Here is an 18555-nt window from a genome sequence, read left to right as displayed (position 1 = left end):
CGGAGATTTGGTAGGCCGAGTGGTATGCGCTGTGATTTTTCGATGTAGGTACGATCGTCCCATCCCGTGCTCTCTTCCTGCCAGGAGATCCGAAGGCGTTACAGGGCGGGGAAAGCGGCGTCAAGGGAGGTAATGATGGGTTGGAGATCGTCGGCGGCCCGGAAGATGGGGCAGTAAAGGTATAGCGACCGAAGCTCCGGACCGAGGCTAGAGACGAGCCGTTTGAATTGGTCCGCCGTGATACTCTCCCTCGCCCCAGGCCCCGACCTGTCCCACGGAACAACACAGGTGGTGATGGGCTCGCATCCACCCTCTCTCCGCTGCGCCTGAAATGAGATGAACTCGTCAAGCGAAGGGTGAATTGCCCGAGAATCACGAGCGAGTTGATCGTGGGGGAGATTGATCCGAGTGACGCGCTTATCGAGGAGGGGATTGTGGTAGAGCCAGGCTTTGCAATCCTGCAAATACCGAACATGCGCGTCGCGCTGGTCTTGCGGAGCATGCCAAACCCCAGCGTGATTCATGTCCCGGATCCAGAGGATAATACTCTCCCGGACCTCGAGACCGGGACAGGAGGGGACGGGAGGGAAGCTTTGGTTGGTGAGCAAGATGTGCTGACTGGTGAGGTCGAATTGGATGTGTGTTTCGATTTGGACCGATATACGGTCGCCATGCAATTGGAGGATGTATGGGCTTTTGTCGACCCGGGTGGGATGCTCCTCCGATATGGACTCGAGATGGGGAAAGAGCTTTCGCTTATTCAAGGCGGATTTTAGGAGGGCGGGAAGGTCGAGTGGGTCCCGTTCCTGGGGACAGGCGAGAGAGCACCACTCGTAGAGGCTTCGCCCCACGCCTGCCTCTGGGTCTGGGTACTCTGGGTCCTCTTCCTCATCTGACTCCCGAACTTCGTCTGGATCAGGCGTGGGGTCCAGCTCCAGCACCCGGACAGCACCCCGATAAAGAGCGTGCCTTCGCTGCGCACTCAGCCAAGATTCTGTCTGGAGCATTGAAGATCCTCACACTTGATCTGAGCATCGAGACGACCTTCTTAAACTCCCACATCCGCAGCGTCCGATACAGCACTGCTGCTAAGTCTTCCGCCGCCGCCTTTTCCAGCCGAATCATCTTCACCAGACTTTGCCGGTCGACCAGACTATGAATCCAGCGCCGCAGTTCCTTGTTTGTGTAGAAAGCTTGAGCGGCTGACATGACTGTAGCTGACTGTAGGGCTAGCGTCAGTGGACAGGTAGTCGATATACGGATGGCTGCGATGTATAGGGACGGTCTTGCGGAGTACCCACCCGCTTCGGCTCCGAAAAGGTGAAATTTTTCACTTGACCTCCACCTTAACTTTTCACCGACCTCTCGGACCACATCTCATCCTACAGCAGCTCACATAGCCACTTTTCCCATCCGTAATCATGACGAGACTCCTGGAAGAGGATGTCGAGGCAATGAATAGCCCAAAAGACGAGTTCGCGGACATCGTACTCGAGGACACGGCCGGTCCAAGCTCCCACGTCCATCCCGTCAAGGCGGGAACCCCGGGCAGACGCAGAGCTTCAAGTGCTAGCTCGGCGACAGGGAAGATATGGAGGTGTGAGGTTGATGGATGCTCTAAGGTCTTTAAAAACTTTAATGGGCTGAAGTATCATCAGAGCAAAGGGTGAGCACTCAAGAGACCGTCCAAAGGACTCTATCCCTCAATGCGGGCCTACAGAAGCTGATTTCGCAGGCAATGTGACTTTAACGTGCGCAATGCTCTCCAGCAGGGACTGTCTATCGAAGAGGCAGAACGGCAGAGCAAGCCTTGGAGCTGTATCGTGGAAGGCTGTCCGAAGAGGTACCGTCAGGTAAGCTCAGCACACGCTACAGCGAGATTGAACCGGGGCGTGTGCCGTGCTGACTGTCAGGCTAATGGATTGAAGGTGACAGATTCAGATTCAGAGCGCGGACGAAAGACAAGGCATGCTGACGAGGCAGTACCACTATCAACACACCGGGGACCATGGTCTTCGCGGTCTTCAGATGCTCAAGGACGACAAACATCCGTCCCCGAACGACCACGTCAAGGCCGCTCTGGTCCTGAGCGGTCTCTCCGGTGCCCCCGTCCCGGCGTCATCCAAATATCCCTATTCCTCCGCTCTCCACCGTGCCCGGCAAGACCCCTCTCTTTCGCCTCAACCTGGTCCGATGGGCACGGCCGACCCGCCTCAGCCTGGTCCGATGGGTATGACGAACCCATCACCGCCCCTCGATACATAGTCGGCGATGCTGGAGAAGGTCACGGCGCGGCGGTACGCGAGGAGGGCATGCCGGTGCTGTCTTGGGGACGGAGGGAGTCTTGGCTGTACAAGGGGCGGCGCGTGCTTTGGGAGAGATCGAGGTCGTGTTACATATAGGGACTCTGTAGCTTGTATGGCGTATGTGCAGTTGTACGGTAGATCAAGGGTATATGGATATATATCGCTGACCGGTGACAAACTAATACACAAGAAGTGCCTATCAAGTATCCCCGCATCCCTATCAGCACCTCTTGCACCCCCATCAAACCCCTGCAAGTACCAGCCCATCCCTTACGCCTCGAGCTTCAGCAGATCGCTCTACCGAGTTTACACCATCGTGGGGATATTCCTGCCTGATCAGCCCAATCACCATACACAAAGTCTCACATCGACCTACTGCTTGAGCTGCTTGACCTTCGCGTGAAACATCTTCATCTCTTTACTATCCGCCAGACCCGGATTGAGAAAGACCGTATCGCCGTTCCCGAGCTGATGTACGAGAAAGGCCGCCTCGCGATAGCTAAAGTTGTCCCGGTCGCAGTGGTAGTATAGGCGAGTGAGATTGGGCAGGCCCGAGGGCTCATACCGGAATCCGCCGCGGTCCGAGAATTGGATAGAGAGGGATTGGAGGGAAGGAAATGTCCGATCGAGGAATGCGATGGCGTCTGGGAGAGGACCGAGGGACGTGAGGTTGGAGTCGTGGATGTATAGGGTGCGCAGACTTGGCCCGATGGCCTCTGCGAGTTCGGCGAAGGTCTCGGGCAAGCCAGGAGGAAATTGGTAAGATGTGATAGGATAGGACGATGAAGACTTGCGTTTACACGCGAGAGCTATGGCCTCTGAACGCTCGAGATGATGGCGACCGTGCAACGGACTTAGAATCACGGACACCACCCGAGGATGATCGGTAACCTTGGCGAGTTCCCGCCTCCACGCCGTGATCTTCTCCGGAGTGTCGGGAACCATATCGCACACCAAGCGAATCGCGATCGTGCGATTGATGACGAGTTGCGGGTGAGAGGGTAATGTGGGTAACAAGTTATCTATTGGGTATATGACCGGTGATTCAAAGGATATGGGACATGTCTCCCGCCTTTCCAGGTCGATATGGATCGTGCCGTCCCGAAGATGCGCGGTATACGCATCGTCCCCATCGCTCGGAGGATGATGGTAGTCGACCCGGAGGAGCTGAGGGTATTTCTTCCGCCAGCCTGAGAGCTGCTTGAAGACCTTCTCCGGGTCGAATCGGACGGGAGACGGAGAGGCATTCAGTGATCGATGTTTGACCGCCGTTGCCTCGAAGACCGGTCGAGGGCTTGCGTCGAGGATCCGGACCGCTTGACAGTAGACCGTCCGTCTTGCCTGAGGGATCAGCTTGAACCGCGCTCACTTGTCCCGGCCCCACTTTGCCAGCAGACATCGAGACATTGAACCCTGAACTCACACTCGCTTTGCTCATCTTGCTAACAAGTGATATATGAATCTTCCTGTACAGCACCTCTGCAACGCTGGCCGTAATCGCCTTCTCGGTCCTCAACATTACCGCCAATGTCCTCCTGTCCAGCTCCTTCAGGATCCGCCTCCGGATCTCCAATATGCCATAGACCTCTTGTGCGGGGGATTTGGGCGTCGAGCTGGCTGGAGGTCCCGCTTCTTGGACGGCATTTTCGCCGCGCTGGCGTTTTGAGGGAGGCATACGAGCAGTATGCTGGTTCTTGGGCGGATTGGGTGATTTGAGAAGGGTATACGCTACATAAGGCAAAGTACTCGAGTGAAGGCATCAGCGGTCGCGCTGCAGACGCGCCGACGCTTCCGACGGAACAGTCCACCTTTGAAGCTTACTCGGCTATGCCCAGGCAGCTGCCTCAGCGAAGCTCTTCCATCTCACTCTTCATCTATCATACAGACTCAAGACAGCTAGACGCAAGCACAGCCATGGCCGGAGACCAAGACATTCGTATGCGCTCGCCCTCGGCGCAGCGTCCCCCCGCTTTGGACGAGTCGGACGCGGTGGAGGTCTCGGCTGGACCGGGGCTCCTGGACTTGCCTCCGGAGGTCGTCGTCCAGGTCTTCTATCAGCTGGGTATGACGGACCGTCTATGCCTATTGAGGGTATGTCGAACGCCTGTATATGTCGTACTGGGTGAGGGGCCTGGAATTGCTGGGGGTCCGGCTAATCTCAAGGTCTGCAAATCCCTACAAGAGGTCTACAACGAAGCATCTATCCTGCAATACGAGTTCGCCCTGCGTACCTCTGCTTACCTCGATGTGGCGTTCGAGCATGCTCAGATCGAAGAGGAAGATGAAGAGAATAGTGTGGAGCCACTCACGGTCGGAGGCGGGTGGGACGAGCCAGATACCGAGCGTGGCCGAGGTCGTACCTCCTCTCGTTTAGGCGGCTCCTCGACCCACCCCTCAGTCACCTTTCCCCTCCCTTTCGATCCGCCCCTCTCGGAGCGAGTCTATCGGCCTTCCAATCGTCCTCTAGGAGCAGCCGAGAAAGCTGCCCAGCTCATCGAGCGCGAGAAGCGGTGGTCGAAATTGACCGAGGTTGATGAGAGGCGGTTTCACGTCAAGGGGCCAGCAGTGGTGTATGAGCTCCAAGAGGGCTTGTTCCTCATGTGTGACGAGTACAAGGATTCTGCGGATGGCAAGGTGAGTTTCATTCCGGGTCGAGCTGACGGTATAGCCAGATACAATCCGTCTTGTCCCTCTGCCGTCGGCGATGGATCTGGATCTGGATAATCCGCCCATCCCGCTCAAGTCGGCCAAGCTGCCTTTTTCTATTGCCGACTTGACTATGGATCCGACCCAGGATCTTATTGTCGTCAGCGAGCATCGGTGAGTCCGTGCGTCTACTAAAGCTGAGATCAGCCCCGCTTCTTCAGACCCGACCACACCTGGACCCACACACCGATATCACCTCCTCACGCTCTCCACTTTCGCCCCTCACCCACTCGCAGCCTTCTCCGAGCTCGACTTCCCACCCTACCTCCACCCGATCATGTCCACCCGACAACTCCTGCAAGTCATGGGTGACGTCCTGGTCGTTATGGTCAGCCGGTACATGGCGTCATGGCTTCTCGCCGGACTGGGTATGAACATGCCGATGGCGAGCCATGGGAACGAGGAGGAGATTGTTTGCTGGAACTGGAAGACTGGGAATGTCCTAGCTGTAAGTCACAGCCGTGGCAGAGCTGATCTTAGCGCTTGAGCCTTCCCGAAAACCCCTGGCTGGCATCATTTGCCCTCCTCACGCCTACATCGTTCATGATCACCTCCACCTCCAATATCTCTACCGTGCTCGACCCAGAACCTCGTCCGGCTCCGCCCACTGTCTTTCCCCCGGTCGTCCAGATCTACAGCTTCCAGCCTGATCCATACCACGCGGTCAACCCTGCCCAGCCCCTCCTCGCTGAGTTCCACGACGACTCCACCCCTCGTCCCGTCCTTCTTGCGCAGCTGGAACTACCGCGCTTCGCCGCCGGTGCGGTGGTCGACGGATTCGATATCCGGCCTGATCCAGCTTTCCCACCTCGAGAACCTGGGCCGGGTGGCGAGTCCTCCGGTCCCAGAATAGGCGGAAGCAAGCCCTTCACACAAGATCCGGGGAAGGGGGTCGTTGTGTTGGATCTGCAGCTGATCGAGCCTGCTGAGGGTGGCGAAGGTGGCACAGGGGAGAAGGTGTCGTATGAGCTGTTTGTGCTCAGGGAGACGTTGGTAGATTTGGCGAAAGCGGGAGAGGAGCGCTTGAGAGCAGCAAGGGACGAAGGGGGCACGGATGGTTTCGAGAGGTTCAGAGTGGAGGAGGATATCAAGTGGGAAGATTGGGCAACAGAGGGAGCGAGGATGATGGATGCGTCCATGCCGACACGGAGCTGGGTGCGTTGATAGTCTAAGGCTCACGTGGTGGTTAGCTGATGTCCAGGTCTGCTCATGCTCGGGCTACCGCTTCATCTCCCTCATCCCCTCCGACGACCTCTTTCTTGCCCCGCCTGGCGAGCCTGACGCACCCCGCCGGTCCGACTTGCTCCTGATGGACTTTTCGCCCTACTCCGTCCGGCGAGAAATTGGTCTCTCCAAGACCGCCCTGGCACCATGGGACAAGCTTCAGGACATCCCTACTTCCTCTGCGCCCGCCCCGCTCTCCGACGAAGATATACGAGTCTTGCTGCAGGAGATGCAACAGTGGGACAAGGCGCTCGATGACGAGACTGCCGACCCTACTCGGCGAGAGCAGGAGCTGGAGCGCACATTCGAGCGGTTCAGAAAGCAGTATGACAAAATGTTCCATGCTGCGTCAGATCGGGCAGATCGACATCGGTCCGACCGGGCGGATAGGGAGCGTGGGCGAGGCAGAGCAGGGGGAAGGCGGTCGGACAGCGCGAGTCAAAGCCGAAGTCGGAGTAGAAGTCAACATCACTTGTCGGGCCGACATCATCGCCCGCCAAACGCGAGCCACAGTCACAGTCGGACCCGATACTTTTCGCCCTCGCCCGGACCGCCTATGCCTTCTGCTTCTGGTAGCGGTATGCCCGAACGGCGCAGTCGGTCCCGCACCCCCCGGTCGGTTTCCCCCTCTGCGATCTTCCGGCGCGCGTCCCAGCCCATCAATATGGCGGGACCGGACCAGGAGATGCTGGATGATAATGGGGATATCGAGGAGGAAGAGGAGGTGGATGAGGATTATGAAGTCAGGGTGGTGACTGCGCCGACGGTCCTGGAGAGGCGGAGATTGTGGCGGGAGGATGTTGTTTCGGGGTTGCCGTTCAGGGAGGTGTGGCGCAGGAAAGAGATGCGCGCGAATGGGGTGATGATTGATGATCAGCGGGTGATTGTGGTATGCGTGAGTGGATCTTTGATAGCATTTTGAAGGAGAATACGAGCTGACGTGATAGACGGAAGGCAAGAGGCAGGGAGATTGGAGCAGGGTACAGCAGACTATGACGGTACTCTGCATGTAGGGCGTTAGTCTGTTGCCATTATCTAATGGTCTGCCGCAATGTATCGATATACCACTCTTGCCGCCCCGTTATGCGAGGGCCACCTTTTACTCTCCTGGAAGCACAAGGGTAAACTTGGGAGCAGCGGAAAGTCGGCCGTCTTGAGGAGGAGGCATACGGGCAGTGGGCAGTGGGCAGTGGGCAGTGGGCAGTGGGCAGTGCTCGATCAAGGGTTCAATCTTCCTTCTGGCGATTTCCTCACTTGAGAACCGTAGAACAGCCTGTCTGCTTCATGATGCTATTCTATATTGCAGTGAACCCAAGAGCACGAATCGAGAAGGACTACATAGAGATTCTACTCTACAGCTGCAGTCCTCTCTCCCCCATCACCCTTCTCCGCCATCCCCTCTGCCGTCCCCGCCCCCTTCTTCCAGACCGCCAGCTCCTCCTGCACCCTCGTCAACTCTTTCCGGTCTTTCACTCCCTGGGCTTGCATCTCGAGGTTGAGCTCGGATGTGAAGGCCAGGGTCTTCTTGGTCTGCATGGTCAGCTCCGATCCATCACCGCGCTTCAGACCCGCACGGAGCCCAGCAACATACCTTCTGCAGCTCTTCCTCGAGCTCCGCACACCGCCGTTCCAGCTCTTCCTCCCTTGTTCGCACCTCATACTCCGCCGCCGAAGAGATCCCAGCGAGCGGGTCTGCGGTCGGTCCGGGTTGTGGGCGGCGGCGGGGTCGATGCCCCGATCCAGCGCTCGAAGGGGACCGAGAGCTGGCGGATCCAGAGTGAGCACGGACCAGGTCCGGGCGAGTGGAGGTCCGACGTCGAGTCGAGTGCGCCTCGAATGTCTCGGCGGCATCCGGGCGAGGGAGGGAAGCTGATGCTGTACCAGCGGGGGAGAGGTGGAGGCTGGGTGGGGGCCGCTTCTTCTTGGGCGCAGGGGTATGCTCGACCTCTACCGGCTCCGCCGGTCCCGGATCCGAGCTCGACTTTGGCTCGACGGGAGAGCTTTCCCGGTCCGACAGCCCAACATCGGACAGACTGCGCGCGGACCGAGGGGCAGGAAGCGTCGCTCCGCCCGGAGGAGGGTGGATCCGCCGCCCGCCCGCGTCAAAGGGTGCAACTTGGCTTGCGCTCGCTGCCCAAACGGAGGAATGGGGGGTCGCGCGCGGTCGACGATCGTGTCCGCGGCCATGGCGAGGTTTCCCGTTGGACGAGGTGGAGTGGGGAGATGTGGAGGTGGGAAGGGGAGTGATGGTGCTTGAGGGTAGGGTGGGAGTAGCGATGGTAGATGAAGGTAAGGCGGAGGAAGGTGGGGTTGGTTGAGTAATGGGCGGCTGACGAGACTGGTCGGCCGGTCGGCTTTCCGCCGGGATGGATCTGCCTGGAATGCTTGGCCGAGGCGCGTCCGGACCAGCTGTCAAAGGCGGGCTAATCGTACTCGATGCTGCCGTACCGCTTGCCTTCCCAGCAGCAGCCTCAGCTTCCGCTTTCGCCGCCGCCCTTGCCGCCGCGGCGATGCGGAGTCGAGCGGGTGGGATAGGCGGGAGACGGAGCACGCGCAAAGCTTGCTCTTCCCATTCCTCGACGGTCGGCGGGTTGTATACCGCGTCGAGGTTGATGTTGGCGAGCGGATGAGGGTTCTCGCTGGTGTATATGGTGGGAGGGCGTCTGGTTGCTGCTGGGGTTGGGGTGGGGCGGGAGGGTGGGGGGGTAGGAGTGGGGCGGGAAGAGGAGGACGCTGGAGCTTGGGATTGGGCAGGTCTGGCTTGATGGGGCATGGTGACGGGTGCGGGAGGAGGGGCGGTGCGAGCGGGTGATGGAAGTGGTGTGGGACGAAGCGGGATTGTCCAGGCCTATCTCGTCAGCCCGAAACCTGTCATATGAAGGCTGGCGACTCACACTCTGCGGCCGTGGTTGAGGAGGACGCTGCTCCCAGAACCTCCCTTGATCCTCGTTCGATGGTCGCTGTGTCAACGGGGGCGGCAACCGCCTATCCAACGGTGCGCTGTCCCTCGCTTCCTCCATCATCGCTGCCTCCGCCAGCCCATGTAAGCCCACCGATGAGGGCGGATTAGGTCGTGTCGGATCGTAAGCCGGTGCGAGGGGGCGGTAGGGAGCGAGTTGCGGGGGCTGGTGAGAGTACGAGGAGGAACGCGAGGCCGAGAGCGGGGCGAGGGTGGCAGGGTGGAGTGCGCCCGTAGGTTGAGGGTAAGGGGATTGAGGAGGGGATAAGGCGGTGTCGACAGTTCGTGAAGAGCCGTGATCAATGGGCTGCTTCGACGAATTGCGGTTGGGCTCTAGTCGACCGAACATCAACTGCCCGCTCCGGGAAGGCAAAGAGGGAGGAGGGTGATGATGGGCCCGGCGAAGGGTCGGATGGCGAGAAAGACCCTGGCGTGTGGGGAAGAACTGAAGGGGATAAGGGTCGACTAGCTGTCAGCGTAGGCCACTTCATGTTGACATGTGAGCAGGGATCACGAAGCGACGAAGTCAAAGGCAAAGTCAACGTACTGTGAGATGATCGATGAGTATATGGTATGAGAGGCGCAGTGTTGATGGTGAAGCTTGATAGACCCAAGGATGATTGGGGAGCTATACCGTGGGCGACGAGCTTTGTCTTGCTTTATACGCTGCCCTTCTGCGCCCCAGCCCCACTCCCTCGCAAGTGGCGCCCGTCCCAAGGATCCCAAACAGAGCTAGCTGCCAGTCCGCAGTATCGTACCTGAATACAATAGAAGTGGGGGAAGCCTTCCCGAGTCAGCAAAGCCGAAGCACTGTGCAAGGGTAGTAATGAGGATCTCAACTGACCTACACAATCTACCCCCTCGCCGTCCCCATCCTTTCCTGTCCTATCACCTCGTTTCCGAGGTCCCTTTGGGTTTAGCAGAGTCCTTTGGTAGAACTCACAAGTGATTTCTGAATGAAGCAGCGGATGCGGCTTGAGCAGGCCGCATGCTTCAGCTCCATGGGCCAGACCACTCCGCTCCACCATTTACATGCCTCTCTGCAGCCTCTGCTATACCTGCGCCTTCTTCCCCGCCTCATCCATGTTTCTACTCGCTGTGCTGCATCGAAAGGAGGTCAGTCACCCATGGTAGTCATACTCGCAGTCAATCGCCGGTAGTCCGAAAGGAGGTGGTCAGTAAAACACAGCTTGATTAGCTCGGACTCGAAACAGCATCCGAGCCAGAGTACCCCCTCCTTTTGTGTGTGCAGCCCACCCCGAAATGAAGCGAGCGCGGAGCCGTCGGGCGAGATCCACATATGGGCGAGACTGAGAAAGGTAGGGTCCCCCACCCAGGCACGGAGAGCGGTACACACAGCTTGATGAGGTGCATCAGGGTGGCGATCGATCGATCGGCAAGTCTTCGGCTACTTCGCCGCTTTTATTGTCGGGGCTGCTGACGGGGTGAGGCGTCCGCAAGTCATGCGAAGCGCGCCGATAAGGACAGCTTCTTGACCGCTCGGCAGCTGACCATGCTTCCATCAGATGATCAGTGTTCGTCACAGCGAAGAAGAGCGAGAGCAGATCGAGGGATGTCGTCAGGGCACGGCAGTAGGCCTGAGGATGTGTGTATGTGGCGTTGTGTGGATGGTGGAGAAGAGAGTTTGCGAGCCCGCTGCCGAAGCAAAGGACGGGGGTTTCGAGAGGACTTTGGCGAGCTAAGCGATTGAGATTCGGAGGTTATTGAGAAGTCCGTCCTGGTATGCAGTGCTGGCAAGCCAGCTTCGTTTCTTCGTTTCTTGCTTGTTTCTTGCTCCCTTGCATCCCCCTATCACCCCTCATCTCCCACCGACCCCAAGCAACATGGACGCTCAACCCTCCGGCGCTGGCTCGTCAAAGAAATCAACAGTGTACGTCGCGGGCTTGGCCCCAGAGGTGAATGAGCAACAGCTCCTCGAGGCGTTCGTGACATTCGGTGAGTTGGCAAAGGCCATATCCTCGCTGGCTGAAGACGAAGCTCACATCGCTAGGCGATATATTAGAGATCTCATTACCGCATGAAGCCAACGAACGTACGTTCCGGTCCCCATCAGCGCTACATCATCAACGACACAAACCTCCTAGACGCAGATCCCAGGGGTATGGACGGTCCGCTAATCTCTCAGCAAACAAACACAGAGGCTTCGCCTTTCTGACATTCTCCAACCCCGCCGACGCCCAAGAAGCTATTGACAACTTCGATCTTAACGAATTACCAGGCTATCAAGGCCGGGGCCGGTTTCTGAAGTGCAGTCTGGCCCAGCCGGACCGGTTCCAGAAGGCTGGAGGGGAAGGGGGCGCGGGTAAGGGGTATGATCGGGCTGGTAAGTCTTTCTTATAGACCAGACCGTGGCAGAGCCGAGGGAAGGGCGAAACGGACGGTGGAGGGTAAGAGAGGAGAAGTGAGGGGGTACTCAGCCGCGCCTGGCCTTGGGGACTGCAATAGATTTGAACGGACTTGAGCTGACTGTACAGTCTGGGAATCAGAAGAATGGCTGCAGAAGAATGCAAAGCCAGCGGAGGGGCAAGCGGCGGCTGGAGCAGATGGGGATGGCGAAGAGGCGGCATGAATACCGAGGGTCGATTCAGATCAAGGCAGAGCGCTAGAGCTGCGAATAGAACGAAAATGCATTCGCGCATGTTGTATACCTACCCCCCATACCCCATGCCCCAGATCAAGGTCGCATCTGTCATGCTGCCCACCTGGTGGATACAGCAAAGCATGCATGAAGCCGAATCTAAACACATCCAGACAAATCACTTCTTCTTCTCCTTTCTTTCCTCTAATTCTCCTTCGCTCAGCTCGCCCCTTCTACCTCCCTAGATATGGATCAAACAATAAGGCACCTCGACGTCCTCATCGTCCTCATCGTTGCACATGACCTCGACGAGCAAGTTCTTGACGTGCGGCGGGATAGGCTTCTTGCTGACGTTCTCCACCAACTCTGACATGCGCATGTTCATGCGTTCCGCAGCCTAGATTATCAGCTACTTGCTCCTCGTTGTTAACTCCAACGGAACTTGATAACTCACCTTCTTGGGAGGAACAAACGACGACCACAGCATCGAGACGCCCTGGCTGACCATGGTGATCTCGAGCCTGTGGGTATCCTTGAACCAGTCGAGCATTTCTTTGAGGGTAGGGTTGTTGGGAAGCTCGAATCGGTCCCAGAGGGTCCACTCGGTCTCGCCGTACTGGAGGGTCAGCTTGATCCCTGACGCTGAGAGCAGTAAGAGGGGGGCAGCTGGAAGGTGCAGAACGACAGACTCACCTTCTGCTTGGCAGCAGCAATAGGCTCCGAGAACCCAAAGAACGGCAACGCCAAGTTGACAAACCCATTCTTGTAGTCCTCAAGGTTGGTCTTTTTGTCGATCAACTATCCAGTAAGCTCTTGCTCTTTTTCCTCTCGATCACACCACATGCCCAAGTCCCAGTCCTGATCAAGCTACCGTATCGCGCAACTCACCTTGTACAGCTCCAGACAGACCAAGCCAACCGCCAACGCCGTCGTCGTCGCAATAGCCGGGATGATCTTGCCAGCAATCAACTTGGTCTTGTGTCGATCCGCCTCGGTAATCTTGTAATTCCTCGCTCGGAGGTTAGATGCCGCCGTGATAAAGTCAATGTGATGGTTGGTATCGTCATCCTTTTCGAAATCGACGGGGACGAGACGGAAGCCTGCGAGCGACGAAGGGGACGGGAGGGACTTGACAATAGCGTCGACGTCCTCGTCTACGGTGTCAGCTGTAGCTCTCGGATCAAACCCGTCCGTAGGGGTCAGAACTCACCATCGTTACTGCCCTGCGCGACGGGATCGGTCTCGCTGATCTGGATCTTGACGCCCGACCTTGGCTTGAATTCTGGGATGTTCATCGCCTGGACGACCTTCTTGAAGATCGCCGGGTCCCGCTCGCCCTTCAGGCCATAGTTGAATGCGTGGAGGTTGGCCCCGGACACGAGGTACGCAAAGTCCAATGGCTGAGAATATAAGCTCCGCCCTTACTTCCCCTTCGTCTTTCCAAAACAAGCCCAGCCTGAAACTCACATCATTGATGTCGAAAGACAAAGCATCAGGAGCACGCTTCGGCCCACTCCAGAACGGCGTCCCATTCGAGTTGACCTGATCCTTCGGCAGGTTGAAGAGAAGCTGCTTGATCTCATTTCCATAGTCCGTCTCGTACTGCATCCGCGCCCACTGGATACACTCGGCAAAGCTCGTCGGACGGTCCTTGACGAGGTACTTCTCAATCTGCTTAAGCTGATCGTGGTGCTGGCCCGAGGACTTGAGGGTGGTCTCCACAAAGTTGGGCTGGGAGAGGTAGAGGTTGACGGTAGTGGGTGGATTGACGAATAGGGCGTCGAATGCCTCTCGAGCCCACTGCGATTGTCAGCTCTGGTCATCCTTTACCGGATATGTGACCTGCGTACCTGAATGGTGTGCTCAATAGCATTGGGGAAATTCTTGACGGTACAAGATGGGATGGACTTCTCTGGCGGGTCCTGGGAAGACGAGTACGACTCGGTGATGAAGGGTACGACGACCTGGGTATTGGCCTTTGTACCGAGCGTACCGGATTCGAGGAGGGGCTTCTGGTAGAATACACAGCGGCGGTCCATGTATTGGCCTATGTATGAGCTGTGTTCCTGCAGGTACGTCGAATCTATGCAACTCACGAGCCATGACATTGTCCAGAGCATTGGTGACACCATCGACCGCCGCGAAGAACTCATCACCGTACGTATCTACCCATCAGCCCCATCCCTCACGCACTCCGAAAGACTCACCCTCAGTCTCCGGCCCAACCCTGTCCTGATGCGCGATGATCCTCCCCTTCAACTCGGGGTTCATCTCAGCCACCGCCGCCGCTGCCGCCTCCGCCTTGAAGTGTCCCACATCCTTCGGACGAAACAAGAACTGTCGGTTGAGATTACTCTTCTCGATCGTATCCAGATCCGTCACATGGATGATCCCCTCCCCCTTGCTTCCCAATCCCATCATACTCCAATTCTTGAGCATCTCGCACCCGATCGCGCCAGACCCAACGAGGAATTGCTTCTGGCTCGCAATCTTCTCGTGGAACTCTCGGCCAAACACCGCGATCTGGCCGTCGTACCGCGAGTTGAGGGGTTGACAGTCCGCTTCGGACGGCAAGGTCGACGGGAGTGACTCGAGCGAGTCAAAGTACATGTTCTGCTGCATGGGGTGGAACTTCGCCGAGCATGCCTTGAGCACTTCTTGCGCGACGAAACCGCCAATGACGGCGACCATGGGGGAGAGATCACCCGTTGCTTGGAAAGCGAGTGATTCGAGGACACTTTCCGAGAGGTCCTCTTCGCCCTTCGCTGCGGCGTGAATCTCTTTGGCGAGCGAGACGATTTGGGCAGCGTCCTCAGCGTTCCGAGGTCGAGGGAGACGGTTGTGGGTCTCGTAGAATTTGGAGAGGGCTTGGAAACCGACGTGAAGAGTTGCGGGTCGGTCCCATTTGGCAAAGTCGGTGATGAAGTATTCGGGCTGCGTGAGGGTCTCCTTGAGGGATCGCTGAAGGTCAGCGTTACTTCACGCGTAAAAGCGAACATCTTACGGATTGGAGGATCTTGGGCATCTTGACCTGGGTGAAGATACCGCCAGACTTGTATGCTCCCAGACCAGTCGTGCTGCCGATGGTGAAGGTATACGGGCCTTTATGTCAGCTTTACCTTCATGTGGAGAATGGGGTAACTCACCTTTGGTCGTGACCTTGCGCGGCTCGGCCGAGTTCAATCCCTCCATCCCCTTGACCTCCGTGAAGGTCACATAGTCTCCATCTTCCAGACCATGCCGGACCTCATCCATACATGTCACCAGGGCGTCTTCGCTCTGATACATCAGCTCGATCCCGAGGTTATAGGGAAGTGTTGAGCTCACCTCCTCGACGTGGACAATCATCCCTGATTGCGGGTTCTCCCCTGTCGAGTCGACACACGCGAAGTCCTTGCCAAAGTCGTTAAAGACGGATCTACGGTGTGAGCTATATGTCCTAAAGGGTGCAAATTGGCAAGCTCACCCAAACAACCCTCTAACGTCCGCAGCGATGAAGTAGATCCCCTTACTTCGGGCAAACTCGTCGATCTCAATCTGCTTCGCCACCGTCGCGTTAGTCAATACAACGACCTAGAGGATCAGCTCTTTATCTTGGCCCGTGACTGGCACCATGCGAGCGGACTTACTTGGAATGGAGCAATCTTGTCGGCGGTGATATCCCCTGAACCCTCGAGCACGTTGATGGGGACATAAGAGTTGAGTTCGGATAGCCGGGGAGCGGTGACGCTCGCTCGGGACTTGCCGACGTCTGCTTTGCGGAGGAAGAACTATAAAGTCAGCTCGGGCCAGCTAGCTTCGAACTGCCGGACGCTCAGGCAACTGACCTGGGTCCCGAGGTCGGCTATCTCCACTGGGGAGGGGTCGTAAATCGTCACTGACTTGACACCGGCGAGCGCGACGTTCTTGGCTGGTCGAGTCAGCTACTTGAATGGGTGCGGTAGTCGCTCGTCAGGCAGCTTACCGATTTCCACACCGAGACCCTTCATACCGACGATGAGCACGTTCGAAGCGGCCATCTTCTTCATAGCTACGCCGTCAGACTAGCCACCACTTGAGCACAAAGATTGACATACCCTCATGACCGAGCACGTATCTGTTGAACTCAGCTCAATCCTCTCCACAACAGAGGAGGTCTATCAGCTTACAATTGACGAGAGTACAGACCCTCTAGTTGATTGATCAGCTTCCATTCGTCTCGTCTTTCGATATGGTATCCCTGTCAGGTGCGGAGAGGAACATACCGTCAACTACGCATGTCAGCTCTATGCTATCCCATCAAGAAACTCAGAGCTCACTTGCGTCTCCCGGTACGACCGAGTCCACTTCCATTTCGGATGCCATGATCAAAGGAGAAGGTGGAAGAAGGAAAGAGGGTTGCGTGTCTTGCGAGTCTGTCGAGGGAGGTCTTTCTCTCGGGTCAATCGATCTTTTACGGCTACACAGACAGCAGCAGTGTCTAAAGGAGCTAGGTAATGATGTCTAAGTAGATAGGTGATGGAGAGAAGAGAGAGGTAGTGGAGGAATGCGGAGGAGGGTCCTCGAAGGGTGACGATGGAGGCGTTACGTCAGCAACAGAAATCGCCGCGCGATCTCGCGCTAGCGCTGCTTCCTGCTCAGTCCTTCATGCATCGTACAAGCGCGAGTTGCGGGCTATGAACAGGTTCCAGCTTGCTGGAGAGGTGGACGTGCGGAATGAGGGGACACTGCATAGAGCAACATGGCCCTTTCTCGAAGCATGTGACCGTGCCTGGGCGTTTCATGTGTCCGATGGTGGAGGAGAGAAGCTCGATCCTCATCGTACAACGTTCAGTCCCCTGTTCGCTTCCCCGTCTTGGCCATCTGTCCTCCTTGTCCGCCTTCGGAGTGGACCGCATGGGCCAGGACCGGCAGGGAACCGAGCAGTCAAAGCGTGTACATGGGTGAGCGGGGTGAGGTACATATGACAGCATGTAGTCATCGGCCGAGCGGTTGAATCAGAACGTTGAACATCCCTTGTTCTTCGTCACTCTCCATATACCATAGCCCTCACCATCGTCCTAACTCCGATCTGTGCACTCGTCCGACTACCTAGCAATCTGAGCCGCACAACTATACACATCCGCAAGACTTCCAAGATGAGCGACGTGCAGGTCAACGAAGCCAAGGAGTTCTTTGCGCCCTCTCCAGCGGGACCGTCCAAGGGGACCATCGCCGTGGATATGGACGATGTCCTCGCGTGAGTAATACAGGGCTGCTGCGCTGTTGAAGCTTACAGTATTACAGACAGACCAATCAGACTATCGTTGAGAGTAGGTCATACCCATCCCCTAGCCTTGCTGGACTACAGCTCACGCGACAGTGCACAACGCGCGATATGGCATGCAACCCCCTCTCTCCCTCGCCGACTTCAAGCATTGTACATTGCTCACCTTCTACTCTCTATTGGTCATCGCTGATACCCAGACCTGTACTGGAATAACCGAGGCTGGGGCGACGCAAAGCAAACGGCGAAAATGGTCGTACGTCCCCCACCCCTCCCCCACTTTGCCACTCCAGCACCGCGCTCATGCTGATCCGCAGGTCGAACTCTGCAATGCTGGCCTGTACGGCCGAAGTGCGCCCGTACCCGGTGCTCGCGAGGGCTTGCAGAAGCTCAAAGATATGGGGTATCGGCTCATCATCATTACTGCGCGAGGGGAGAGCAGTCGGGAAGTCTCTGAGGATTGGATTGCGGAACATATGCCTGATTGTGAGTGGCCGCTTGGTGGGCGATGAGTCTGGATTCTGGAGAGACAGATGCTGATACTCCAGTGTTCGACGAGATACACTTTACTGGCGCCTTTGTACATCTCGCCGCGACGCATGAAGAGGACGAGGGTCATGTTGCTCGGCGTGCGGTCTTGTCCCACAAGAAGCGGACCAAAGCGGAGGTGGCTCTCTCGCTCTACCATCTTACTTCTTGCCTTCTTTCTACCTCTCACACTCGTCGAATCCTATGGATCCAAAACTGACATCCAGATCTGCCACGAGACAGGCGCCTTCGTCCTGATAGACGATTCCGCCGAGAACGTCCTACACGCGACTCTCCACTCTTCCCCACCCGTCCAGTGCCTCCTATTCGGCACATACGGCTGGAACGCCTCCATCCCCTCCCCTGACGTCCCTATCCACCCGGACGATCGCGCACTGGACGACGGCGGGCTGACGTACCTCGAGAAAGAGGCGAAGGGGGCTTTGGGCGAGTCCGAGGAGAGATGGGAAGAGGCGAGGAAGAGGGGGTGGGTCCCGGATGGGGTCGAGAGGGTGGCGGACTGGGAGGGGGTTGTGGAGTGGGTAAAGAAGAGGGAGGGGAAGGGGGAGGAGGGGAGTTAGCGCGGTATGTGCGGGTAGGCGTGGAAGGGGGAGTGTGGGGACAGTTGACGATCTTGAGGTGCACGATGTACGTATAGAATTCTGATACCGGACTCAAGGCTCTCATCGAGTCGATGACCTGACAGCGTAGTGACTGCGCGATGACCTGTTTTGCAGACGGCCATATACATCAAGTGCTATCGCTATCTGAGGCTCTCTATTGCAGTAGTCGACTTGATGCGGCAGATGTAAAATAGCGAAGTGAAGGTTGAAAGCACGCTTGAGGCAGTGCGATATGAGATGCTACGAATACAATACTAGCCTACCGAAAGAGTGTGACGTAGCAGTCATAACGACAAGCTAAGTTGGAGTAATGCCCGATTACAGGTGAGACTGGGGACCGAGGTAAGGGGCGAGGGAGCCTAGGA

At 57.2% G+C, this 18555-nt stretch overlaps 8 protein-coding genes across 8 annotated transcripts; 4 read left to right on the top strand and 4 right to left on the bottom strand.

Moving 5' to 3' along the window:
* Positions 1-98: 98 nt before the first annotated feature.
* Positions 99-1209, bottom strand: MKK02DRAFT_39960 (uncharacterized protein; the record flags this gene model as incomplete). Its single annotated transcript, XM_053090861.1, has 2 exons — positions 99-974; positions 1021-1209. 2 exons carry the CDS (start codon positions 1207-1209, stop codon positions 99-101), a joined length of 1065 nt encoding a protein of 354 aa, XP_052949414.1.
* A 212-nt stretch (positions 1210-1421) lies between these two features.
* Positions 1422-2265, top strand: MKK02DRAFT_39959 (uncharacterized protein; the record flags this gene model as incomplete). The annotated part of the gene is made up of 4 exons (XM_053090860.1): positions 1422-1666; positions 1736-1853; positions 1914-1928; positions 1984-2265. 4 exons carry the CDS (start codon positions 1422-1424, stop codon positions 2263-2265), a joined length of 660 nt encoding a protein of 219 aa, XP_052949413.1.
* A 413-nt stretch (positions 2266-2678) lies between these two features.
* On the bottom strand, positions 2679-3981 carry MKK02DRAFT_39958 (uncharacterized protein; the record flags this gene model as incomplete). The annotated part of the gene is made up of 2 exons (XM_053090859.1): positions 2679-3647; positions 3730-3981. 2 exons carry the CDS (start codon positions 3979-3981, stop codon positions 2679-2681), a joined length of 1221 nt encoding a protein of 406 aa, XP_052949412.1.
* A 263-nt stretch (positions 3982-4244) lies between these two features.
* MKK02DRAFT_19289 (uncharacterized protein) lies at positions 4245-7249 on the top strand (the record flags this gene model as incomplete). Its single annotated transcript, XM_053086071.1, has 8 exons — positions 4245-4397; positions 4470-4940; positions 4975-5126; positions 5160-5460; positions 5493-6167; positions 6214-6450; positions 6952-7131; positions 7184-7249. 8 exons carry the CDS (start codon positions 4245-4247, stop codon positions 7247-7249), a joined length of 2235 nt encoding a protein of 744 aa, XP_052949411.1.
* Positions 7250-7583: 334 nt separating this feature from the next.
* Positions 7584-9544, bottom strand: MKK02DRAFT_39956 (uncharacterized protein; the record flags this gene model as incomplete). Its single annotated transcript, XM_053090858.1, has 3 exons — positions 7584-7766; positions 7828-9084; positions 9131-9544. The coding sequence occupies 3 exons, from the start codon at positions 9542-9544 to the stop codon at positions 7584-7586; spliced, it is 1854 nt and encodes a 617-aa protein (XP_052949410.1).
* A 1495-nt stretch (positions 9545-11039) lies between these two features.
* Positions 11040-11785, top strand: MKK02DRAFT_29651 (uncharacterized protein; the record flags this gene model as incomplete). Its single annotated transcript, XM_053087878.1, has 4 exons — positions 11040-11151; positions 11207-11248; positions 11342-11539; positions 11691-11785. 4 exons carry the CDS (start codon positions 11040-11042, stop codon positions 11783-11785), a joined length of 447 nt encoding a protein of 148 aa, XP_052949409.1.
* A 250-nt stretch (positions 11786-12035) lies between these two features.
* MKK02DRAFT_39954 (putative ubiquitin activating enzyme) lies at positions 12036-16138 on the bottom strand (the record flags this gene model as incomplete). Its single annotated transcript, XM_053090857.1, has 20 exons — positions 12036-12191; positions 12249-12410; positions 12488-12592; positions 12683-12948; positions 13005-13194; positions 13262-13594; positions 13645-13841; positions 13891-13959; positions 14002-14755; positions 14799-14896; positions 14941-15073; positions 15122-15212; positions 15261-15367; positions 15424-15564; positions 15622-15704; positions 15759-15824; positions 15871-15890; positions 15943-15964; positions 16039-16044; positions 16093-16138. The coding sequence occupies 20 exons, from the start codon at positions 16136-16138 to the stop codon at positions 12036-12038; spliced, it is 3045 nt and encodes a 1014-aa protein (XP_052949408.1).
* A 773-nt stretch (positions 16139-16911) lies between these two features.
* Positions 16912-18148, top strand: MKK02DRAFT_39953 (HAD-like domain-containing protein; the record flags this gene model as incomplete). Its single annotated transcript, XM_053090856.1, has 7 exons — positions 16912-17012; positions 17060-17085; positions 17136-17192; positions 17240-17295; positions 17357-17525; positions 17588-17706; positions 17795-18148. 7 exons carry the CDS (start codon positions 16912-16914, stop codon positions 18146-18148), a joined length of 882 nt encoding a protein of 293 aa, XP_052949407.1.
* Between the last annotated feature and the right edge of the window lie 407 nt (positions 18149-18555).

Source organism: Dioszegia hungarica, assembly GCF_025882075.1.
Source record: "Dioszegia hungarica strain PDD-24b-2 chromosome Unknown MKK02contig_2, whole genome shotgun sequence".
In the NCBI taxonomy this organism is placed as follows: Eukaryota; Fungi; Basidiomycota; class Tremellomycetes; order Tremellales; family Bulleribasidiaceae; genus Dioszegia; species Dioszegia hungarica.
The sequence above is the reverse complement of the archived record's forward strand: the minus strand, read 5'-3'. Positions and strand labels throughout refer to the sequence as shown.